General features: G+C 38.2%; 2 protein-coding genes across 3 annotated transcripts in view; both read right to left on the bottom strand.

Annotated features, from left to right (window-relative positions):
* The window catches only part of zfr (zinc finger RNA binding protein), a 1,162,720-nt gene that overhangs the window by 56,744 nt on the left and 1,079,247 nt on the right, over window positions 1–26,729 (bottom strand). The gene's annotated exons all lie outside the window — the stretch shown is intronic.
* npr3 (natriuretic peptide receptor 3) overlaps window positions 6,322–26,729 on the bottom strand; it is a 28,752-nt gene continuing 8,344 nt past the window's right edge. Inside the window, exons 2-8 of the mRNA XM_035164931.2 lie at window positions 17,999–18,121; window positions 17,336–17,511; window positions 15,240–15,375; window positions 9,451–9,545; window positions 9,209–9,326; window positions 9,020–9,104; window positions 6,322–7,865 (exon numbers count right to left, since the gene is read on the bottom strand). Of these exons, the coding sequence (XP_035020822.1) occupies window positions 7,754–7,865; window positions 9,020–9,104; window positions 9,209–9,326; window positions 9,451–9,545; window positions 15,240–15,375; window positions 17,336–17,511; window positions 17,999–18,121 (845 nt within the window). The 3' untranslated portion in view covers window positions 6,322–7,753. The remainder of the gene's footprint in view (window positions 7,866–9,019; window positions 9,105–9,208; window positions 9,327–9,450; window positions 9,546–15,239; window positions 15,376–17,335; window positions 17,512–17,998; window positions 18,122–26,729) is intronic.

Genomic DNA, 26,729 nt, shown 5'->3' with positions numbered 1-26,729 from the left:
CAGGACACACTCTGTAAATTTCCACTGCTATGCGGATGACACCCAGTTATACTTATCAATAAAACCAGAACAGTGTAATCAATTAACTAAACTCCAAGCATGTCTCAAGGACATCAAAACCTGGATGAGCCGCAATTTTCTCTTATTAAACTCAGATAAAACAGAGGTTCTAATACTTGGTCCTAAACACCTTAAAGATACATTATCTAATGATATAGCTGCGCTAGACGACATTGCCCTTGCTTCCAATGAAACAGTCAGGAACTTGGGAGTGATGTTCGATCCCGATTTGTCCTTTAATTCTCACTTAAAACAAATTCCTAGGACCGCGTGTAAATCTGTGTAGTTACGTAGTGAAGCTGTCAGATTATACTGACTGTGTGTGACCAACGATCACGATGACTGGTGTCAACAGAGAAGACCTCATGTATGGAGCATCATATTTGGTGCCATTCTTCAGGATGTGGAGGAGAGAGACTGAATAACAACATCATAAATTCTTTAATGAGATGTGATAATGTCCATAGCTTCCTCTGAGATGACAGACCAACAGAACTTTGTATTTGATTTTCTATATTCTCAGATTCAGTCTCTTACCTTTTACTTAATTTCTGCTGTTTTTAGAGGTGGTAGTAATATTTTTAAAACAACTTGAAAATGATTCACCTAGAATTAGTAAATTGATCAACTTCAGCAGTCACAACCTTCACAGGTAAGTGTTTACCAATGTTACATGAAGAGTCCTCAGTTGCAAACAGCTAGAACTGTACAACCTGAAGTTCAACTGGTTAACTGCTGTTAACACTTTAAAAGTATGTATTAAATATACATGAAACACTTTTGATATTTATGATTAAACTGTACTGAGTACATTTTCCATTGAATACAGATGTCTTGCCTGGTTTTTACACATTTACCTCTTTCCTTATAATAAATCAAACAGGACACTTTGGTGAATCAATGTTTTCATTGTCATAAGACACATAATCAAAGTATTAACTAATATCTTAACTACCATGATTGATTTGATTAAAACTAAAATATAAAAGGCCTGTGATTAATTAAAAATTCTAACAACACGTTCATCAAAGTGTTCTTGTATGATTACAATACTGTGCATGTTGCTGCTTTGACTTTTTAACAGATGTGTAAAACAGAGTTTCAAAGATAACTTTATTGCACGTTATCAATCAATCAATCATATAATATTTGTATAGCCCATATTCACAAATCACAATTGTGTCATAGGGCTTTAACAAGGTGTGACATCCTCTGTGCTTAACCCCCAGCAGGAGTAAGGAAAAACTGTAGATTTCTTTAATGGCACCAGTTGGATTCTCAGAGTAATTTCTTAGAGTCATTTGGCTTCATTAATTCTCCAAACAACTACAGCTTCCTCAACTATACATACTTCCTTTTGTACTGCAATGTTGTTAATTTTTGAAAGAATCCAAAGCTTGACTTTCTTTTAAAGAAACACTGTGATGTATTTTGCGTTGTTACAGCTTGTGTATGATGTGGCATTAACATTGGTGGGCTCCTTTCACCTTTGTGGTCTGTACCTATAAAACTTATTAGACAAGTGGAGTCTGAATAACGGTTTTCAGACTTCAAGGCCCAATCCCATTTCACCCCTTGGCCCTACCCCTTAGCACTTCCCCTTCGTTTTGCACGTTCACGTGTGGGGGTAGGCTGTCCCAAGACATGTTGGGACGGAGGGGTAGGGCTGTATAACCTTCGAAACAAAGATTTTTCAGACCCACACTTCAAACCAAGGGGTACCCAGAATACCTTGCCAATCACCGGCAAGCTGGGAGAGAGACCCACAAATTTTGTATTTTCTCCATTAATAAGGATTTAAAAATTAGGATCGTGATTTTAATTTCTTAGTTTAATATCGTTACAATGTATTATGGTTGTTTTTTTCACAACAACCATAATAAAAAAAAAAAGATCACGAGTGCGCTAGCCTTAGCATGCTAGTGATCTTTTTTTTTGCATGATAATCCCGTATTTTCACATAATTTCATATCACACCCCCCCCTATTTGAAGACAAACGATGCACTTGATTGAACCTGCGGATAGCAGCGAGGTTACTGAACTTAACTGCTCCTCTGATAACAAAGCATCCTGGCAGGGTTGCATATAGACTGCTGCTATCAGCCTGAAGCTGTGTGCTTTTGATTCATACGTGTAATAAATGTTCTGTATAAATAATACAGAACATCCAAGCTTTTCAATTTCAAATGTCATTGATTCACCTGCATTAGCATCAATGTTATTTTAATATTATATGTATGTCACTTTAGTAACTGCAAACAATAGCATTGGTTTATTTCAGATCTCAACAATGTTATTACAATGACATCCCCGGCAAAACTTTAGTCTTGTCTGTTTACATCGACGACCACTGATGAAGTGTCGGGTTTTCGCGACGACTACTGATGATGTAATGGCTTCTTGAAGGTCTGTCCCAATTCGTGGGGGAAGATATTAACCACTAACCCTTGTGTCTCCGTTTCAAGGGCCAAGATAACCCTCGAAAACAATGGGTAGGGGTAGGGCCAAGGGGTGAAAGTCTGGAAAATGTCAGGACAATGGGATTCGGATATTATGGGAATGTATCTTTCACCTATGAACAATGCAGCAGATAAATTTGGCTGTGGAGATCATGTTTTTGTTTACAGTACATTGACACCAGTGTTAGCCCTCATCACCAAAAGCACTAAAGTCACTTCCAATTCTACTTCTTTATTCTCACATGGGCTCATTTGGACATTTTCTAAAGTTTTTACTAGAGGGCTGGCAGTGGAAACTGGTATTGAAATTATTAGAGCTGTAAGTGGGTTCAAAAGAAAGTTCCTATGACAGAACAGTTATATTCTTTAGGCAAAGAGGTCTGTGTCAATGACTGTTTGGGTCTTGTGGAACTCCAGGTTATTTGCTTAGGGTGTTCATTATTTTAGTTTTTTTTTCTTTCCCTCTGTGTTCTACAGTCTTTGTTTAGGGATAGTTTCTTCAGAGGCTCCATATGCTCCAAAACAGAAAAGGAAGAGGAAGGGCTGGCAGTGTTGTGATTACTACTGGTCATATTGAAGAAAACCGACCTGGGACACTGTTTCCTATGAGACAAATTGGGATTTGTGCAATACAAATAAAATTTGACTGACTGATTCATTGATTGGCTCATCATTCCATATCGACCTTTTCGTCTCTTCTTAGTTTCTAGAATTTCAATTCTATGAGAGATTCTTGTAAATTTTTCTTGATATTTGGTGAAAAACTCTTTAAAATCTTGGCTTTGATTTCTTCTTGGTCTCAAAACCATTTTCTCACTTTCTTCAAAATCAAAAACAAATGACTTTGAATTTACTCCGATCTACTTTTAAAACCCAGACGTCTGGAGAGGAACTTATTAATTCTGAGACTTCTTGGAACACATCCCTCTCTCCAGTAGTGAGACTGTGCCAGTACAGTCTGGTCTGCTTTTGTGAGGCTCTACTTACACATGCTTGGCAGTGGCACATGTATTCTATAAACCAGGATGAAGTTAAATAGACTGCAGAATAAATGAGATTCCACCAGGAAGCATCCATGGGGCTCTGATAGTATCCATTTAGTCAAGAAGAGATGACAATGCTCTGTATGTAGATTTAGAGGAAGAACAATGTCAAAAAGATATGATACTCGCGAGAACTGCAGCAGTAACTAGGAGGAGGCTATCAGAGGACATTTAGGCTAAAAACACACTGTAATTGACGCAGTTTCGAGTCAAATTTGAATGTCGGGGCTTACTTGGATGACACCACAGGAGCAGTATGGAAGCGTTTTATGTTTTTTATTTTTTTAGGTTTGAAGAAGGAGTCACCATTTACGTCAATTCTATTGGATTTGGCTGGAACACTGTTTACCCCTGAAACTCCAAAACTATATTTTAACTTTAACTTGAATAACATTCACTACTATATACTTTTATATGTACCTCGACATAGTGCAAAGCACTGTCTTACCAATTATCTCTGAAACAAACATTAACAATGTATAATGATTTTAAGAGTAGGCTTGTCGTTGTGACCCCTAGTTATGCTTGAGGTTTCTTACAATTAATTAAGTGTTTTCTCTTCACTGTTGCCAAGTGCTTGCTCATGGGGGAATATTAGGTCTCTTGGCACCAAATAAATAAACTTTACTTTAATAAATTTACTTCTTCACTCAACCCCAAATTTGTAATTGCCCCCTCACTCTGAGCAATCTAGATCCGAGCCTAAAAGGAGGTCTCTTTCAATTAATGGATGAATGGAATGAAGCTTTAACCAGACCAACATGATCAACACATCAAAACATAGGTACATTTTTCAGTCACATTAAACAACTTCACCTCAGGTTATATATATATATTTATATATAAGATTTTAAACATCAATTCAGCTCCCAGCAACTATTTTCTATGTAAAGATATTGAGGAATAATGGTGTCCTGAGCAGAGAATGCGTGAGTTTGTGTGTGTTGTGATCAGAGCTTCTCTGGTCTTTGCATTGGTAGCTGGGCTGAGAGTGTGTTGATGTTAGTAAGATAGCTAAAAAAAAAGGCAGCATATGTAAATACAAATTTGTTAGGGTAAGGTCCACCTTCCAAATTTAACCTGTGTTTTCCTGCTGTTTTAAACTCCCCTCAAGTGTGTTGCTTTAGCTGACTACCTTTCAAGCTCAGATTTTCTCCAGACTTTCTCTGGCCAGCTGTTAGGGTTAGGGTTACTTAGAAGACACTGACAAAGATGTCAAGAGAGTATGTTTCCCGTCACCAGCTGCTTCTCGCATATGTCCATGATCAAAAATTAACTAAGGACAAAACCGACGCAGTGACGTTTGAACATGCTGTCACTCTATTGAATCGAACTTGTGCGAGAGTTGGACTTTGATCAATGACTTTTCTTTAAAGAAGGCCAGAGGAAAGATGGAAATGCAGTTTTGAGTTTTATATGTGGCTCTGTACTACTTTTCATTTACTGTATGTAATGTCTCAAATATGTTTAATCTTTGCTGAGATCTAAAATGGCATTCAACATGTCAAAACAACAAATATAATTAATATCTATGTGATATATACGCCGGCTGTGGCTGAGGGTAGAGCAGGCGAATCTAATTGTAAGTCGCTTTGGATAAAAAGCCTCCGTCAAATGACATGTAATATATATGCAGGTAGCCTTGAGGCTTAGCAGTGAGTGTGAGCTGACGACATGTGTGGGTAGGTGTCTGTAACAAGTTTGTGTCCCATCTGAGGTCCTGATAATGCCACCATGAAATGGAAAATTAGATTTTTTTTTGTCAGGAAATATGTATTATTGACCATGTAGGACATTTGAAGTCTGCAGGTAGGAATTCAGTGTACTGAACTCACAGACAATGTGCATTGGGACTGCCAGACACAAAGAGAAAAATAAAAGATTTTCAAAAGCATTTTATTTCCAAAGATCTTCCAAGAAATGTCTCAGCACCATCCATATTGCTTGATTTTTGTGGCTGTATCTGTTGATTGTTTTGAAAATAATCATGGAAAAGCACAACCGGGGGGGCGGGGGCGTATGGCTCACCTGGTAGAGCTATCCCCCTATATATGCAGTGGCCTCGGTTCGATTCCAGTCTGTGGCCCTTTGCTGCATGTTAGCTCCCACTCTCTCTGCCACCCTTTCACTGCTAAAACTCTCAGTCCTTTCAAATAAAGCCCATAATAAAAAAAGAAAAGCACAATTAAAAATCAAGCAGATTTATTATGCATAGACTGATCTGAGACTACTTCATCTTGAACTTCTGATGTGCATTCCACAATGAGTATAAAATTGGTACGTGGTATGAAATGATATAAAATAATGTCTCCAAAAACCAGTGACAAACTAGCATCCGTGATTTGTCACATATCTTGGCTTAATGATGTATTTTCTTTACATGTGCCCTACAATGAATAATACAACTTTACATGATTAGTTTATAATTGGAATTTCTAAAACCTGGCACTTAGCTAAAATAGGTATTCATGAAAAAATAATCATGGGAAGAAACCAAATAGGATGAAGTTTAAATGCAAAATTGAGAAAGAGAGAAACAGCCTCAAAATATTGATGTTATAAATAACATAAAATAATTTAAATATATTAAGGTCACTGTAAAATCACTATACCCTACCAGATACCAAAAGTCATTATAGTAATAATTGTTAATTAGTATGAGGTGCTCCAGAATATCACTGTTTTTGAAAGGGTATACAATAAATTTGTTTACCCTCCCAATCTTTTTCACAACACACAAACTGAACCAACAGGCTTGGAAGGTTATTTACCAAGTTCATTGTCTTTATTTTGTTTCTATAAAAACTTTGAATTCTTTAAAGTCTGCATGAATAAAGCAACTGACAGAAATTTCACATAGTCTCTACTGTTTTGGAATGTATTCCACACTGCCATTATACCATATAAATATTAGCTGTCATGTATGTCAGTTCATTATGATTTCTGTTCCACTTTCTGATAAGGAATATTTAGGCTTTATAATTCACAATATACATCATGTCTTTGGTAATATTAAATAAGTCAATAATTAATGCAGTAATAAAACATGAATAAAACAACTTTTGTTTGTCCTACTTGAACAGGAACCTTGCTTTATATATAAATAGCTCTATAAAGAAAAATGCATTTTTGAAAATCGTTATCTTGTGTTTCTTTGGCTACTGTTTTTGCAGCTCTGGCCATCGGTTCAATCAATTGTGGTGACATTGTTCTCTTGGAAAGATGTCAGAACACATGAAATGTGCTGTTGCAGCACTGGCAGGTCAGATGATCACAAACAATCATAGCTAATCCAGAGCTACAAACTACCAAGTTTGTAATTAGCTTTCCTTTAGTTCATTGGGAGGACAATTGATAAAACCAAGTCCATTGTCCATAAAACCAAGACAACCTAACCCATGTTGTCCCTATTACTGATGTATAAAGCATTTTATAAATCATTTATAAAGTATATGTTGAAATGTTTGCCCATCAGAAAGTATTACCACAGTTTTACGTAGGAGCACCTGGGTTTACAAAATACTCATTATTTTAAAATAATATAGGAATGTATGAAGAAGAGATAACATTTTAAGATGATAACTGACAGTGTGTTTTTCAATTTAGGAGCAATGTCCTCATTTAAGAATTAGGAATTTGGTTTGTATGGAGGCTGCTGGATCTCAACAAAGTTATGGTGAACTGAAAACATTACAATATCAGTAGCTTAATATCAGTAGCTTATAGCCTATATGTGTAGAAATAGATCTGGCCTATATCTCTTTTTAGTCAGTTAACTCCAGCTGTATCAAGTTTAGCTCTGCTATTGTTTAAACATGAGGCCTCTATTTGTCAACCTGAAAGGCAAAAGTACAGTAGACCTCACCCACCCTACTAGTGCATGCTAATGTAGTGTTACATACACTGTCTGTTCTTAATCATTCATAGTCATGGTAACCATTGTCTGAATAAAAAACAATATATATATATATATATATATATATATATATTTTGGCCAGAGCTTTCTATACACCAATACAATCATATACCTTTGTATGGAGGAACATCCAAGTAAGTGGTGCTTTGTGACTGTTACAACTGTCCTGAGTTACAATAAGTCAAAACATTAAAGGATACAAACACAAAAGATCTCAGTCTTTGGTCACACTCAGATGTGTGATTCTCTGTGAAGGGACTGCCACTGCTGCTAATTATGCTGCGGAGAAGTTCGATCTGATAGAGTCCTCTCGTAACTGACGGTGCTTCCCAGTGTCACCCTCTTCACTACGTGAGCGACGCTCAATTGTAATCCTGTAGTTCTTTCTGCAAAGGAATGTATCACATTAAAGGAAAAGTCTTGTTTTCTTTTTATTCTCAGTCATCAATCATTCAATCAAATTTTATTTGTACAGCCCATATTCACAAGTCACAATTTTTCTCATAGGGCTTAACAAGGTGTGACATCCTCTGCCCTTAACCCTCAACAAGAGTAAGGAAAAACTACTGAAAAAAGGGGGGAAAACGTAGAAACCTCAGAGAGAGCCACATGTGAGGATCCCTCTCCCAGGACGGACAGAAGAGCAATAGATGCCACGTGTAACTGAAGACATCCAGGTCCTGATTGTCCAGGAGGGATTGAACTGGAGAAGCCTCTTAGAGGTGAAAAATCTTTGTCTTGATTCAACGAATTTTAAACTGTAAATTTGTAATTCTACCCAGGATTCCTTTTATTTAGTCTCTTAATTAATTAATTAATCATAGAGTTTCGGGTGTAACATGCAATCAACCAATCACACTGCCATCTCCTATTCCCTTTAAATGACGGGTGAGCTTGCACCTTGGTGGATTCATATTATTATGACACATTTTCAAGCTAGTAAGAGAGAACACATCTCTGTAGAGGAAACATTTTAACGTAGATAATCTGTGTGTGTGTGTTTTGTGCAACTGTCTATGTAGGTGCATGTCACTTTCTTGATAATGCACTGTAAAATAACAGTGTAATTCGCTGCTATCCAATTGTTGACATTGGATACATAGAAATGAAGGGGCTAGATTGTTCAACAAGTGGTTTACATATGTATCATCTGTGTAACAGTGTAATGTAATGCTCTGTTGCCAAGTGATATTTCCAAGAGGTTGCAAGTTGGATGCATAAATATAGCTGAGCCAGTTGTATTCTATGCAAAATAAAATGATAAATAACAGATGTCTGTGTGTGCTGAAAGGTTCAGACAGATTGGTTCAAATCAAGGTCTGTTTCCAGCCTGTTTATCTGACTTCTTTCTTGCATTGCTGGACTGTAGTGTTAAAGTATCGCCAGTTCTTGGCTGTGAGGTTAGTGAATTGATTGTCAAAACTATAAAAGTCTTATCAAAGTGGTTTTAGGTAAATATATTTGTCTCTAAGCCTTTAACTGGGCATGTGGATGCAACAAAATTAGTATACATGAGAACATAAACATCACATATAGTTACCTGAAAAAGTAGAACGCTATAAGCAGAGCAGTTCCAAGAACAGCTCCCACTATGACTCCAGTCAAAGCTGATACTCCAAGTCCACCTGTTGGAGCAGTTATTGGTTGAAAATCATCATATATACTGTTACACATAATGTAGGCAAAACACAAATGTCACTGCTTTAGGTGAACAGTAGTGAATATTTACATGATTTGTCAGCAATCTCTGGAAGTTCTTTATGTCTTCCTCTCAAAGTGAAATGCTCAGTGTTGAAGGCAGGAAGCAGCTGAAAAGATCCATTTACTCCAAAGTAGTTGGCTACCACCTGTAAGATAGTATAACATATTATCATTCAATTCACATCCACAAGTACATATACCAACTTCTGCCTGGTAGGGAAGAGTTCAGGGATGTCACAACAAAATGTTGAAATTTTAATCTCATTTTACCTCATAGGTTCCTGCCTCAACATTGGTCATGGCCATCAAAGAGAAATCTCCATTTCTGTCACCGTTAACATCCATGGACACCTGGCCAGCGATTCCTATCCACCATTGTGTAAACAATTGAGAACATCACTTAGCTACAATCTTGAGGAAAATGATTCTCTGCTATTGTAAAATAATTTGTCATTCATCTTTTGCAAGTACTAAAATGACATTCTAGTCTAGTCACACACACACACACACACACACACACACACACACACACACACACACACACACACTACTATATACTATGCAAACCTATACAATAAAATCTTTAAAAACTAAAATATCATGACATTTTACTAATCAATACATTTCATAGAATTTCATAGAATAGAATGTCAGTTATTGTCATTGTTCTCAGGTACAATGAAATTGTGTATGAAAGTTAAATAAAGCAAATAAATAGCAGTACCAGAAAGTACCAGAAAGTACCAAGCAGCAGTAATAACAGCAGCATGTTCAAGTACAACTTTGATAGAAAAAAACACAAAAGCCTCAAAACTATTCATTCTTTAATAAGGTGACCACGTTTAAGGGGCATCGGCTTAAGACTCCTATAAATGGCAAACAACGCTATTTACTGAAAAAAGCCTCATCTATGTGTCAAGGACCTTCTTTACATGTCAAGGAGTTTATGAAAAATTGCCTGTAGGTGGCACTATAACTGAATATTGGCATGTACCTGTCCTCTGACTGAGTATCTTATACAACATAGTTTGATAAAATTTGAGAATTTTTACAGTATTTGAGATAAATCTACTTCTTGTTTTATGCAAAACATTGAAATTTGCCATGCCACAATAAACATGTTGTTCAAGAAAAACTCAAACATTGCAATTTAGCATTGCAAAGGTCTTAAGATTACACTGACCAAATAGGATGTTGATGTTATTAACTGTCTTTGAGGAAGCTGTCAAAATAAAATGCCTATGTATTTTAAAAACTTTACCAAAACTGCATAGTAATCAAAATGTTTTATGTTGAGTTTAGGGTATGGCTCATAGATAAAGATGGATGATATGACAAATCCCAAAAGTGAAGCCCCCTGGTGACTGGCTGCAGTATAGATCATAAACTCCCCTCCATGGTAGCAGATGGGACATAGACCAACCTAAAAAGTCAGTACACATCAAATACATTTTCCTCACAGATGGTTTACGTCATTTTAGTTAGTTTTTATCTCACCAATGTATGTTCCAGTATACATTTTTTTGATAGAGTTTAATAATTTATTTTCTGCTATAAAGACCTAAGTGCCTCCACTTTATGATCACCACTGCACAGACTCTGGCTTCAATTACCTTAAAGTGCAAGATGGGGGCACATGAACCTGGGTTTTATATTAGCTTAATTTGTGCACAAGAGGTAGAGAAGCGACATCAATTTTTACACAGTCTATAGTATGGTTCTAAGTTTGTTTTTTTTCAAATGTACCACATGAGATCATTTGTTGAACCTTTCTAGGGGTGCACTATCAAGTCATTTTGCCACACCCATGCAGACCTAAAATCCACCTTTACAACATGTGACAGGTGCAATGTTTTCTTTTTAAGTCTTCAATATCTGGGTGGCTTAAGATGTTGAAGTGAAAAGCTTCCTTCTTAGCAGGTAAAATGAGGAAGAATAGGGAACTACAAATCTCCATCTTAACTGATTCATTTTCATAAAACCTGTATAGGGAGTTTGGACAGTTTGTCCTGACTGAGGTTTTAGTTGAGAATCTACTTCTGTTTTTGAAACATATCACTCTGGTATAGTCTGCACTGCATAGCTCTTAATACCAACAATTCCCTGCAAAATTCAACAGATTATCACAATTTATAATCTCACCTCTGCAAATGTTGATGCATTTTTGGAATAAAACCGCTGCTTAATCAAAATACTCTTTCAAGATGTTCTACTTCTGTTTCTGCTCCAACATCAGTGCATGCCACTTGGAGCTGGACATTCTCCAGGGGGAGTGCAGGCAGCTGAGCAGAGTAGATGTAAGGAAGCATGCCCCACATGGTGGAATGATCTAGCAGCCCTCATAGAGATAGAGGCTGAGAGAGCGGTAGAGTATGACATGGACAGTGTTGGCTCAACCCCAAGCAACCCTCCAAGCTAAATAAAAGAGACATAGTTTAGCTCTCTCTCGCGACTTGGGTTGAGCAGAATCCTGACCACCAGTGCCTACGGAACTCCAGAACCACCAGGCTGCTAAACAAGGAAGGAAGGGTAAAGGGTCATAGCTAATCCTGCCTAAAGTGAACACTCTTCTTCACCTACCTTCTTGGATGAGCATAATGATATCAGGTAAGTGTCGTTCACCCTGACCTGTACATGCACCAACTTGACTTCTTTTGCAGAAGACATGGTGCAATTTCACCCCAATAGCTGCAATAGAAACATTGAAGACTACCATGGGGAGGTTGAGCACAAACTGCCTCACTACACACCAGACAAAAAGCTGAGGATTATGTGTCAATCAACCAATAGGTATGTTCATTGATGCCCAATCCCAAGACCATCTCAACTATCCCTTGTCTGTGATAATTACTCTCAACTCTGCAAACATCTGTACGAGGAGTTACTTAAAACGATGAGACATCAGCAGCCATCAGCACCATCCAGATCAGGCATAAGAAACAGAACCTCCACAGGAGCAAGGCAGTAATTTACAAAGCCTGGAAGAAGACAGGAATTCCAGATCCCTTTTTCTGCACAACCTTCACTCCTGTGTGCATACTCCTGTTACACTAATGTGTCAACAGGGTAAATACAAAATGTGGAAAATTAGAAAATGGCTCAGATTACATGGGAGATAGTTGTGAACCCAACTGGACAAACAGGACATTAGGTCAGTCTTTAGCCAGTGTGTCAATGTGAGGAGTGTTCAGAGTAAGCACCCCCCAAAACCGCTCTCTACAAAATCACCTCCACAGTAAATGTGGGGAGACTGGGTCAGGACTGTTCTCTTGAGACCTGCATTGATCCAACATTTAGCTCTGATGTTTAGAAATTGCCAACCATTTTCATTCAACTACACACCAAATAGGGGTGGATTACCAGTAAAACCAGCCCACTAACCTGCAAAGCTTATCTAACTCCAAAAGCATGCACTAATATTTACACATTCAAATTGACATTATTGCATCATATCACATGAATGCAAATTGACCTTACAAACTCAGCATTGGTGACACCTTTTACCAGCAGACCAAAAAGGTTGAAGTTCCCCCTGTAACAGACTGGACTCAAAACCATCTTTTCCAATCATGAGGAGACAGTCATCCCATCAGTCCAGTTGCCTTATGACTCCTCCTCGGGGGTCATCATAGCAGGTTACAGACATGCTGTACCAACAGATAAAACATCTTCACACCGAAGTTGACTCCATAATCAACATCCCTGACAGCTTAAAGTTTGTCTCTCGATACACAAGCTGTCATCAACTTCCAAGGAATATACTTGTTAACCCTTTTCTTAAACACTGTGTCTTTCCCTTTCATGTATACTACCATTCGTATATTGCTTAGTTTTCACACGTAGTGAAACACCAACTTCCCAGATGCTCACAGCCTTTACACCCGGGACATACAGCCTGCATTGCCTGTGATTGGCAGCAACCTCTTTGCACTACTGTGGCTTGCACACGTGTGTCCACACCGCCCGGTTGTAAGCTACTGTAATATCAGTGCCACTGCCAGAAAATCTTTCTGCACTGACTTTGCCTTTGATGGTAATCAATAATAATAATATTCACCATATTGAAGTGAAGTTAGTCTTAAAGTTGTATTTAGTATATGTGAGGAATGTGTGCAAACTGTGATTTATGTAGAATCTGTCATCTTTCCTTTGTTTGCTGCCTTTGTAGATAGATCTTGCATTCTCTTCTCTCCTCTCCCTTTCCTTCTCTGATTCCCTTTCCCTAACGACCGAATCTCATTGCACTTCTCAACAGAGAAGTTGAGTTGGGGGTTAAAAAGGATTCACTAGGTGGAGGTCTAGTTGGGACTGACCCTTAATTGGAGACCCCTTGCCTCTCTTGTGTACATCCCTCCCTCTCCTTGGCATCTTATGTTTTTGTATTACATTTACAGACCCACCTGTTATCTCTCTCCTTCTCTTCTTGTTTCTTCGGTCTGTGCCTACAAGGCCTACCACGTCATGCTGGTTGTTGCACTTACATGATTTAAATAGGGTCCTTTATGTTCGATAGCCGACATCCTTAATCTCAGTGATTTCTGCATGGGTTTTTCATTCCAATGGTCACAAGTGATTAACAACTGCATAAATTTCCTAAACTTAAACACCAAAGTGCGGATTAATGCACCTGTGATATCCTGGCTACATCTAAACTTACACTGACCAGTAACTTTAATTTAGATTTTCTGGAGAACAATTACATCTCCTCAGATTAAAGGAGTTTAAAATCTATACCCCTTGTGAATGTATCAAGTGCTGTTTGATTGTGGAAACAGAAACTTTTCTGGGTTTCATCCGTGCACCTCACATATAGCTCGTCGGTCTCTGTATTTTAGCGAGTCTTGTCGCTTCCTCATCTCCTCTTCCCTGCAGAGTTTACACTCACACGGACAGGGAAGCAGAGATGAGAGAGGAGAGGCGGTGAATGAGCTGGCGTATATCGACCAAAAATGTGAATACAGGGTTTTCACGACGATGCAACACTGTAAAGCGACTAGCATCGCTGCTGCTATTCTGCACTCACTTTACACTTAAAGTTTGGACTGCTGTAAAAAACATGGGGCCCTACCTAGAGAAGACCCCCTCCTGATGCAAATGAAGAGTATTTGAATATAAAGGGCCCATTCAGGGGTAAAGAAAACAACAATTTGTATAATTTAGATGAAACACACAAGTAAAGACATATTCAATTTCTGCCATCTTACACACTTAACCTTTAACAGAGCCAGAGAGTCCATTTTATTTATTGTTTTGGTTGTCTGTGGTTTATGTTTAACTTATTTAGGATATTTTAATTATTTTCTAATTCTAATTCAAATATCAGACTGAATATTCTTGCATGATAATGCTATAATATTATCATTATACCAGTGGTTTAAAATGGTTTCACAATGATGACAATAATATCATTTGTTGCAATAATTTCTGGGACAAAATATTGTCCAACAAAATTTGTTATTGTGTACCTTTTTAATAATGCACTAAGGTAGAAGTTCCCTTGTTCTGTTAACAGCTTTAGTTCTCTGTGAAATTATTTCATATCCAGGCCAAATTGGTATTGTACATTGAAATACCCCGAACTGAATCGATATCAACTGAATCGAACAAATCAAATCGAACTGAGTCCTAGTTAAGAAATTACCAATGCATATGGGAACTGTCAAAGGTATAATAGGTGTACAAAAGGCACAGCGAAACATTTTGGGTGCACCTAAATTATGCGCTGGTGCACCTAAATGAAAAAGTTAGCCGCAACAAATGTAAAAAGTTAGTCTGGAGCCCTGAGATATGCTACACATAAGTCTTTAAAACATGCAGTGACAGTTTCTGAAATGAATAATATCTTATTATATGACACATGGACAGGAGACAGGACCAGTGTAATTGTGGACAATCACTTTGTCACAGCTGGTGTTTGAGGTTTAAACAGAAAACCCAAAACGTGAAACTGCAAACATGCCAATGTCTTCTTGGAATAACTTTACATTTTGAAGTTTTGACTTGCAGTATATATTTTCAAGATATTTCAAATAACTACTATAGTGAGAAGAATGCTTTACCCTCAAAGGTTCTGTTCCACATGCGTGAGGTAATCACTGTTCCATTCTTCTTACTGTATCCATTTTTCATGGCTTCATGCAAGGCGCCGGCATACAGCAACATGGCATCATGGAATCCCTCAACAAACATGTTGACCTGAAATGGAACATTAAGTTGTAAAGAGAAGTGACCTTCTAAATGAAATTGTACTGCATAATGTCCAACAGTCTTCTTAAGACAATGTATGCTTTGAAGAATTCACAGCATTTTAAACGATTATTATTATTATTATTTCAATTTTAGTATCATTTGAAAAATTGGGTTTTCAGCTATATTAAAGCTTGCATTACTGAAGTGTGAATGTGGACAAACAACTGATTTTATTGACAAGTGAATCAAAATGAATGAATTAGTGAATGTTTCAATTTGAGTTTAGTCATCTGACTTTTTCTTAACGGGATGGTTCATCCAAAAATGAAAGTTCACTCATTATCTACTCACCCCTATGCCGATGGAGGGGAGGGTGAATTGTTTGAGTCCACAAAACACTTTTGGAGTCTCAGAGGGTAAACTTTGTTAGAGCAGAATCCAATACAATTGAAGTCAATGGTGAGTCCTTCTTCAGACCTAATAAAACAACAGAAAAAACATAACATGTCTCCATACTGCTCCTGTGGTGTCATCCAAGTGTCCACAAGCACCGACATTCAAATTCAACTCGAAACGGCATCATTTACACCATGTTTTAAGCCTAAATGTCTGCTGATATCTTCCGACGAGGTGCATTCCGGGGCCGTCGGAAATGCTAACGTCCGCTAGCTTAGCCACTTTTGGTCGACCTTTAGACTTAAAACTTGTAAATGACATCGTTTCGAGTCGAATATGAATGTCGGGGCTTCCGGACACTTGGATGACACCACACGAGCAGTATGGAGGCATGTTGTGTTTTTTCTGAGTGAATTTTCATTTCTGGGTGAACTATCCCTTTAAATCGTACACAGCGGACCATTTTTTTCTGTCTGCAGTGAGTAAGAGGGAAAGGAAAGGAGAAAAGCAGGACTTTGATTGACTGACAGCCTGCCCAGGGAGTAACCCACTATGAGCACAATGTCAGTTGCAAGTCCATTTAGATCCTACCCATTCAGATTAACCAAAGAAAAGGATCCCTGTCCTTTGGACATCATATGTCTACAGAGAGATGGGTCCAGCAACCCTTTGATGAACCATGAGCACTTTGAGGCAGGACTATTGGTGAGATAGAGACCCGGGATACCACCTGGACAACAGAGTGCAAGCTGTATTTCCTAAGAAAGCTTGGTCATCTGTTCAACTCTGTCATGTGGCAAGGATTCATGCTGAGTTCTCAGAAGTTCAGCCATTTTATCCTTGAGACCAAATGAACGTTTGGACCAAATTTGAAGAAATTCCCTAAAGCTGATCGTAAGATATCATGTTCAAGAAAAACCTAAACATACTTTGTCAGGCCACCGTGACCTTGACCTTTGGGGATCAAAATCAATCGACCTTCAGTATAAGTGAATGTTTGTGATAAATGTGAAAGGATTACCTCAAGATCACAAGGCAAAACATGTGTTTTGTGAGGCCCCTCTGACCTTTGACCATCAAAATCTAAAAAGTGAATCCTTGAGTCCAATTGAAAGTTCGTGGCAAATTTGATGGAATTCCCTCAAGGAGTTCTTGAGATATTGCGTTCACAAGAATGGGACAGATGGACAACCCGAAAACATACTTATTACATTATTCCAGCTGCTGGCTGTGGCTGAGGCATAAATATAATACTGATTCCCAACCTCCAGGTGAGGAGGTTTACAATGAATGAATACAGATCATAACCATGTAAAAGTGCTGTTCATTCAGTTGTAAGATTATACATTTTTACATTTCTGTTCAGCTATCCGATGTTTAAAGTTCTAGAGCCTAAAATACATATTGATCTACCATCCAGTTCTTGGTTTGCCAGTGCAGTCCAATAATAAAAGCAGACAAATATTACCTGACTCTTCATCGCTACAAATTTATCATACATCAATTCATATTTCAGAAAAAACAATAAGATGAGCTAAAGTTCTGGTGGGAGACAGACACACATACGTACATGTTCGCAGTCCTCGCAGTCATGAATCCCAGCTTTTTCAATGGACTTTTTCATTTCCATGGAAAAGTTCTCAAACTCTGGCTTAATTGTCCTGAGCAGCGTCACCGTGTTCAGAGAGGAATAGGCTTGCCTCGCATCATTGTCATATTTATCTCCTCTCTTCCATGAGCCATTACCTAGAATTTTATATAAAAGGGACACAACAAGGTATTTTTTCCAAACATAACTGAAAAACATAATTGTTTGATCAAAATCAGTTTAGACATACTAATACCTAAAGCTAAAGTAGATAAAGCTTTTGTAAGGAATGACTTAGTAACAGATAACAGTGCAGAACAGATGCCTTCAGGAGAAAAATAGCAAACAAATAACAATAACAACAAATACTTAAAAAACGTCCAAAATGAAGACTTAGCATTTCACAAACCCAAAGGCAACTGTTTTAAATGCGAACACAACTCTGCTCAGAATTACCTTCATTGTGATTCTGTAGCGCACAGATACATTCCAAAAGCAATGTATATAGCAGTGTAAGCATATATATAATAATATATGTATGTATGTGTGTCTGTTTGTGTGTGTGTGTGTAGAAATCTTATTTATGCATTGAAGCTATTGTGCAGTAAAACACACAAATTTAAAGTGATAAAATGTTAACTTTACCATAAGAAGAAGCATTGAAGAGTTCAACATTAAAGAACATATAATTGCCATTGGTCAACCGACGTCTGTGTGCAGCCAGCATGATCTCTCGTATATGGTCTGCTCCCATGCACATGATCACCACTGCAGAAAAATGACAGAGACAAATACAGTTATGGTCATTGCAGGCAGCAGCGTGCCTAAATACCATAGATTATAAATCTTAGTAAGCACAGTGTTTGTGAGATCATTGAAGGAATATAATTTCCATCAGTTAATTACTAACATTTCAAGAGGTTAAGACACTTTGAAGTTAAACCCTTCAGTATTATACAATGATCAATAGGCAGAAACAATGTTCAACCAAATTTTTAAGAAAAACAACCAACAGAACTAAACGCTGATTAAGTACAAATCAGCTGGCAGAGCACTTTGCAACCATTATTCATGTCAGAAATTCTTTATTTTGTTATAAAGGCGTCAAATGTTTTGGGCCAGCACCAACTCACACACCAGCAGGTGGTCAAACTTACCTATTCCATTGGACCAATATGCAGCATTGTCATTAAAATAATCTAGATCCTAGTAACCCTGAGAACCAAATGAAATACAGACGAATTATTCATTTCATTACCTTGTTATATAGTTCAGTGAATCAGATACTGTAGTATTGTTTCTTGGATATTATACTAGAGCAAACATAGTTTTCTTTATTCATAAAAGAACAGACACAAAAAATGAATATACTTAACCTTAACACAATGTATATTAGAACTACTATTAGTAGTAGTAGTAGCAGATGTGCATACACATCGTCAGCTGGAAGCTTCCAGAAAATGAATGACAGGAATAAACCCAGACATATAGAGATAGAAAATTCGATGATGGCTAGGGGCCTGAAGCTGCTCTGGTTGTAAATAAAGCTTGGTGGCATCAAATGTGCAGGCTTGCCCTCAACAAGACAAAAGTTAGGGCCTTGAAGAGAGCTCTGAAGAAATCTATATTATGGGCAACAATGCCACCATTCTAAGCCCAAGTAAATACATCATGTACATGAAGCACCGAGAAACCTGCACAGGGAGTAGGCTAATGTTTTTTTTCTGTTCCATTGAACTTTGAATTTTTTGGTTATTAGTTAGAGATGGGTGATCAACATAAAGCTGCAAGTAGTCACTAACGGCTTGAAATTTGTCAAATGCTAGAAGAGCTGCCCATGTATGGGTCATTGCATTGATAACAACAACAACACCAACACCAACAACAACAACAACAACAACAACAACAATTGTTGTATCTTTCATAACTGATTGAACACAGCTGGATTGGCATTACGAACTGTGCCTCACCTCCCTTTGGGGGGCAGAGTAAGTCATCAAAACACCAAACTGGCACAGATGAGGAACCAGACACAGTGTCTACACAGTGGACATCCACTCACATTTTCCAGTCGTTTATCTCAGGCCTGTCTGATAGCACAGATGCATAGAATCAGTTTAACAACAGAGGACTGACTCCACAACCTGACTCTTCTTCATGATAAAGAACTGAGGCTGATGCTGCTTTACATTACACAGCCAACTCTGTGACTTGTGCTGAGCCAATCAATCCATCCAGATTAGTGGTAGCTAATTATCATGGGGACAAATATACAAAATAACTAATACAATTAAAATAAACATGATCCATAGTAAACTAATGACAACTAGTTACTATACATGTTACTCTTGAAACTGATCTACAGCTATGTTGAGTGTCAATGGGTTTGACATTGTGATGTAGTATCTCCTACTCCTCAAATTCCTGTGTTTTGTAGACAGATATACTGATGCAGGTCAGTGACAGAGAGGAAGATGCAGTTACAGCACTAATACCCTTCATAGTTAGAATTCTCCTTTTATTCATCCATATGTTTCCAAATAGTTCTCAGGGAAAGTGAGCAGTGATACACAGCTCTCCTAACAGTGACAGAGATTCTTGCTATTCTCGTTTGGAGCCTTATTTTTAGGGTCTTTAAGGAAAGTGTTTGCCATAAATTATCAAATATACATTTTCTGTACCATTTTCCTCCACCGAGTTGATACAAAATTTTCCTTTGGTGTCCCCGTGATTGAGAATAAATAAACAAACAAACAAGAAGCTGCACAAACAAGGGTTGCAATTGAAAACACAGTAACCCCAGCGTCCCTGTTAATAAGGAAGATTCAGAGTCTTGCTGGAACATTCCTCACAACTCTGTCACTTAAACACACCTCCTGAAATATCCCTTGAGTCAGTGGGACAAACTTCACCTCAGTCCTGCCAGCACTATAGCACCCTTTAATTACACTGGGCTCTACACACACTACTGGCCCTGTGTATGCTCTGCAAGCCATTCCATGGGGCAGCGCTTGCAGCCAGCAACATTTTAAAACTTCTGGATTTTCCTTTTTGCTAGGGCACTGATGCTAGTTACAAATTAACTGAGGAATAGGGCAGCACATGGTGGACTTAGTGTGTGCCCACAATGAATTTCAACTGACCTGTGTTGGCCATAAACTTGAAAAGCTAGAGCATATGCAAATAGGGGGCTATTGTGCAAATGTATTATGCCATAACTCAAAAACAAGGATTTGTGTTGCTGGAGGTGTCAGAGGAGAACAGGATGAAGTAACGTGAGTAAGGTGGAGAAAGCTCATATTCAAGTAAATCGGACTCAGTTGGAAGGAGCCAAAGTTGACATAGATAGATACTGTAGATGAGCAGGTAAATGACTGTGGATAAGGTAACTGATAATGTTCCTGTTTGTTGTTATAAACAGTATTGTCATGGTAATATATTGCTGTCTTTACCCTTTCAGACTGAGCCTTAAGACTTTTGTGGTCATACAGTAAGAGCGAGTCATTGCCTGTGCAGGAGCCCAAGGGGAGTTCTCTCTAAACACAAAGACTTCATACAGACTCAGGATGGGAGTGCATGTCTCAGGAGGATTAACATCAGAAATGGACCAATCATGAGAGGGGTGCTTCATTTTCCCTCCTAAGTGGCTGTTACATGTTCTAATATTGTGTGGTTGATAGTACATAATCTGTACAAACTGATGAGTTTTTTTTAGAAGCAAAGCATGGGATGCTGTCTAAATGAAAGAAAGAAGTGGATAAATGTAAGAAATAAGTGCAGAGCACTATAGCTGAAAATTGGCATGTTATTCTAAGATGAAGAGAGGAACAGTGCTTTTGCTTCAAAATGTGTCAATTCAATTCAATTATCTTATTCATACATCTACACACTTTAATATTCAGAAGCATGAAAACGATGGAGAAGGGTAAAGTAGTCTTACTTAGTTGATCTAATCCTAAAGCATGAACTGAAATGAAATTCTTTACACATGCCACATCTGGACTTCCTAAGTGGATTAATCCAAACGAGGGGCTTCAGCTTGAAACCATGGTCACACATGAGGGCATCAAGCATCAAGTATAATCAATCTCAGGAACATGAGGTCACCATGACCTTGACCCTTGATGTCCAGGCACTAAAATCTAATGTTCATCTTTGAGTCCAAGTGACCATTTGTGCCAAATCTGAAGAAATTCCCTCAAGCCAATCTTAAAATATAGTGCAAATGAATGTTTGTGCCAGATTTAATGAAATTCTTACTTTGGGCATTCCCGATATGTATATATTGCATTCAAAACAACGCTAAGTCATGTGACCTTGACTTTTTGACCTTTGACCATCAAAATCAAATCCGTTCATCTTTGAGTCCAATTAAATGTTCGTACCAAATTTAACAAAATTCACTCAAGCTGATCTCAAGATATCACGTTCAAGAAAAACAAACATATTTTGTGAGGCCACCGTGACCTTGACCTTTGACATTTGGCTACCAAAATCAAATCACCCAATCCTTGAATCCAAGTGAATGTTTGTACCACATTTGAAGAGATTCCCTTACAGCATTATTGAGATGTTGTGTTTACAAGAATAAGATGGACGGATGGATAGAAGGCTTTCGTAGATGCATACAAAACAATTGTGAATTATTGCTTATATAAAGTGGATAAAGGTGGCTGTGGGATTGAATCACATCAAATCCTCTTCCTCCCAGTGTGCTTTCCACCGTAAAACGCACCTTTTGTTCTGATCATATATATTTCATTATTATAAACAATTTCATTTTACAGTAATTTTAGAGTTACTGCTCTGCAGGGTCTGGGGGATTTAACCAGTATATTCCACAGCCATGAACGTTTTTACTAACCACAATTTTGTTTGCCAAATGAAGATTAAAAGATAAATGGACTGGATTTATTTAGAGATTCTCTGGTCATTATGACAACTCAAAGCACTTTACATTACAAGGCACATTCACCCATTCATACAGAACTTCTATACACAGTACTTTTACTATCACCAACCCCGTGACACACAGCCATTAGGGCCAATTTAGGGTTAGGTGTCTTGCCCAAGGACACTTCTGCATGTTGACGGAAGGAGCTGGAGATTGAACACCGACCTTCTGATAAGTGGAAGACCCACTTTAACCCCCGAGCTCTCCCACTATACTCAACCCAAAACTATCTTTCAAGACATAACATTTTCCTTATGGAGAGATTTGAGGTGGCCTTGCCTGTGGACACAAACCCCTGCAGAATGGCTTGGTAGAGTTAAAGCAAATAGTTTGTTAAGTTTGCAAAGCTTTTAATTATTCCTTGTTGTCTTTATTTAAGAATCATAAACCAATCAAAGTTTTCATTTTTAAAGTGCAGCACTGTCCATCATTATTCTACCACTCGTCTCCTGTAGCACAAGTGACCGGTTTAACTGAAACTGATTTTGCTCTGATTGCATCATGTTGTTGATCTCAGCCACAAATCCATCTGTAATTCAATTATAAATGCACAGCCTCAGGCACTACTTTTGCCAGACCTGTTGGACCGAAGCTGCCACCTTTGGTGAACTTTCAGTTCAGGAGACAGCAGGACATGGTGTTGTTATGAATTTTTACTGTAGAGACTTCAAATCTTAAATAAAACATTCAGCTTAATTACAACTTTGGTGAGATTGATTTTGCCATCATTCCTAAAGGTTATGATCTTTCTTTTACTGTCAGCTGACTCCCTTCCTTTGGAGGTTAGAGTTGTGAAATGTCTGTAAACTGTGATGGACAACAGATAGTGGTGGTAATATTTTACTGTATGTCTTTGTCTCAGGCAGAAAAAGGACACTTTATCTTCACTGTGCAGAGAGATAATGAATTGAAATAGACACTCAGTCAGACTTTCTGGGGCTAAGATTTGATACCTTATAATGTTTTGTTAAGCTCTGAGGCAAAAACTGATATTTTGTTGAATCTTTAATCTGTTCTCAGTCGTTTTTATAAACAGAATGCAACATTTTCAGGTAAGCAGGATTTTACTCTAGTCAGCACTGTACAATGCTTTTGCCTCTTTAAAAGACAGACATCACTCACAGCAGACAGTGGTTAATGTTTTCAGTGCAAGCCAGCATCTGTACTCAGTCAAAGGTCAAGAAAAGATGGTGCATTTTTGTAAAGCAACAAGTACAACAGGTTGTGAGTTGTTTCTGGTGATATGATCTGCATCACACCAGTTTCAAATTTTAGGACGTTATCATAAATATTGAATTTTAGGTTGATGCCACTGTCATATTTAACTATGAAGCTACAGACAGCAGGTCCATGGTTAGTTTAGTGCGGGACAAAGACTGGTAAACCATTCTATTGAAAGCTATCAGCAACACTATATTAACACATCTGAGGTATGTCTGCTGCAGAAATCACAGGACCTATGAACATGCTAAGAATGGAAAACCTTCATTGGTGCACTGTTTGTGCCTGTGTATTGGTATGTTTCCATATTTCACACAGTAGTGGGACAAGTTTACCTTCAGGGCTCTCTGTCTGGAAATCAGGGGAAGGAAGATGTGAAGATGACTGGGTCACACACAGGGCATTCAACTGAGAGACTGGACGAGTTACTTCATATTTTCAAATGTTTCCCTTTTATTTTAGCCACAGTTTGTTTAGTTTATGAAACAAAACTATTTGGTTGTCAGGCAATAGAACTTCTCAGTTAGATTGCTGAAAGACAGGAACCCAAAATGTCCACCATCAGAAACACCACCATCCTTTTGCACTAACGTTATACACCACTAGCCATATCCGAGTTGCAGCTACTACTGCCTGCTGTGGAGACCCAGCTGCACAAGAGGAGCTGCAAGATGCTGCAACAACAATGGACACTCCCGCCTATAGCTCAAATCCCCTAGATGAACATATGTGGTTTAAAATTCAGACTTGAAACTTATTACTGCCTCGAGAGATACTTCTCTATAACCCTGTTTAAATGAAAAAAGGTGAAACGGCGTAAAGAGATGTTTTTTATTTCCCTTCAAAGGAACGTTTTTAATGGAAATTACTTCATTCACCTTCACTCTGCACTGACACCAGGCTATCGTGACTCGAAAATACTGCCATGTGCTTGGCAGAATATGATCAGATAGCCGCAGTGAGGCTGTGGTTGTTCCTGTGTTGCACTGTGCTGATGATGGACTCATAGGTTCACAACTTAAAACATTTGGCAGTGAATGTGGGTGCTGGACTTGGGTAGAAGAGGGTGGTTAAAGTGGAGGTTTCTAGCAGAGTGGGGGCGATAGGGCAACCTGGTAACAAGAACTTTGAGATGAGGGTTGAATCCACTCCATGTCAAAGACCAGCACACATCACATGTGTTTCATGATGGCTGCAATATGGAGGGTTTGTTCAAGCGTCGGCCATTGTAGAGTCATTGAAGAGAGTCAATCTCAGATCCAAACATTGCCACAAAATGTCAAATAGGAGTAAGAGTTAAATGTGGAGACTGGGGCAGATCCTCTGAATTTCTTATGGCTTGCTTCACACAAATTGCTTGAATCTAAGCACAGTAACTTAGTAAGATCACTCATAACTGGTGCTCATTATTTTAAAGGCTCTGTTTGTAAGATTTAGGTGAAAGGGATCTTTCAACGGAAACTTAATATAAAATAATGCTAGTGATGTTTTCACTTGTGTGTAATCATCTAAATTGTACCAATTGTTGTTTTCTTGTTTCTAGCCTAGAATGGGCCCTTTATATTTGGTAAATGGTCTGTCTTTATAAAGTTTTTTTCTAGTCCTGAAGACCACTCAAAGCTCTTTACACTACAGTTTTACATTCATTCATTCGCACACATGTTCATACAGTGCATCTATGTGCAGCACTTTCTCTATGAGAATAGAGAGGATGGCCACTCTAACCCCTGAGCCACTTTTAAATACTTTATATTTACATCGCATGATTTTTTTTTTAATAAAGAAATAAACTTACTATAATAGTAATAAACTTTCATTTGAATCAGTGTATATATGAGGACATGGGAACGGTGTCATTATAGTTTCTATCACTTTTGCTGTGTCTGTACTTGAGTGGCCTTTCCAAGTTGGATGTGTTGGTTTCTAGGTTTTAAGCAACTTTTACAGACTGGCTCTATAGCGTCTCTGGGCTTGCCCAGTGAAATAATGTCATATTCCACTTCCTGTTTCTGTTTTGTCGACGAGCTGTGGACGATCAGAGAGAGCACTTGTATTAGCAGCCACACCTCTCGTCTTGTAGTCATCATGAGAGCTAAAAACACCCACTATGTCTGCAGGGAGTGGAAGTAGAGCACTACACACACACATTCACACTCTCACACACACACACACTGCCTCACTATCGCACATCAGTGAAACTCGTAGGAAATATGTCTCTTTCTAAAACACAGATACTAGTGGTACTAGTAAAATACAGTACACTTGTTTTTAACAGCAGGGTATTGTGCTATTTTTGTGCTATTACAGTACCATGCAACACAAATTCAAGGCCTTCAGATTTCTGTATATCCTACAGACAAAATCCCCGGGGAGGAAGACTGCGGAGTATGATATGTGATAGTGCTATATCAGTGAACTGAACACTGAATAAACATTGGAAATAGACATCAGCATGGCTGTTAACACAAGACCCAAACTTTGCAAAACATCAACTGGGAAAGGGTCAAAGGTCAGACAGCTGGAGAAAGATCAAGGAAGCCTGTCACAGAGGACAGACAACAGAAACAGAGCAGACCAGAACCCCAGAAGAGGATACTGCAGTTAGGATCAAGGACCCCATTTTAATTGGGCAAGTTTAATGACATTAGCAAAGTGGTGGGTCATGGTTGGCCAGGCCTGTGTGGTTGACGCCAAGTGTGGTATTTTGGTAGTATTTTGGTTCGGGTTGGCCACAGCAGAAAGTGCAGACAGGCTAGCTTTAGTGGAAAATACATCAGAAGGTGGATAAATAAACAGACTGTCACGTCACTGCTGTCATAGCTCTGACACAGATGATCCAATCCCAGTGACGCATGATAACAACAGCTCAACAAATAAATAGATTGCTCCACGAACTGATATTGTTATCTGGATGCAGACAGAGCAGCATGATGTGAACACACAGCACCACAAATGTGCCTCCAAAGGCGGATGGTGTTGGGTTTTAAGTTAATTATTAGTGCACTTAAAATAGAAATAAATCTTTTAAAAAATCTGCCTTTCAAATTCGAATTCAAAACAACTTTATTTGTCCCCGGAGGGCAATTCTTGTGAGTGTAGGCATCAACTAATGCAGATTAGCTCAAAATGCCTGATAACAGCTATTTTACTAAATCGGCTGACTAATTAATGAGCCTATCATTAACACAACCATGATGACAG

This window comes from Hippoglossus stenolepis, chromosome 9, assembly GCF_022539355.2.
Source record: "Hippoglossus stenolepis isolate QCI-W04-F060 chromosome 9, HSTE1.2, whole genome shotgun sequence".
Lineage (NCBI taxonomy): Eukaryota > Metazoa > Chordata > Actinopteri > Pleuronectiformes > Pleuronectidae > Hippoglossus > Hippoglossus stenolepis.
The sequence above is the reverse complement of the archived record's forward strand: the minus strand, read 5'-3'. Positions and strand labels throughout refer to the sequence as shown.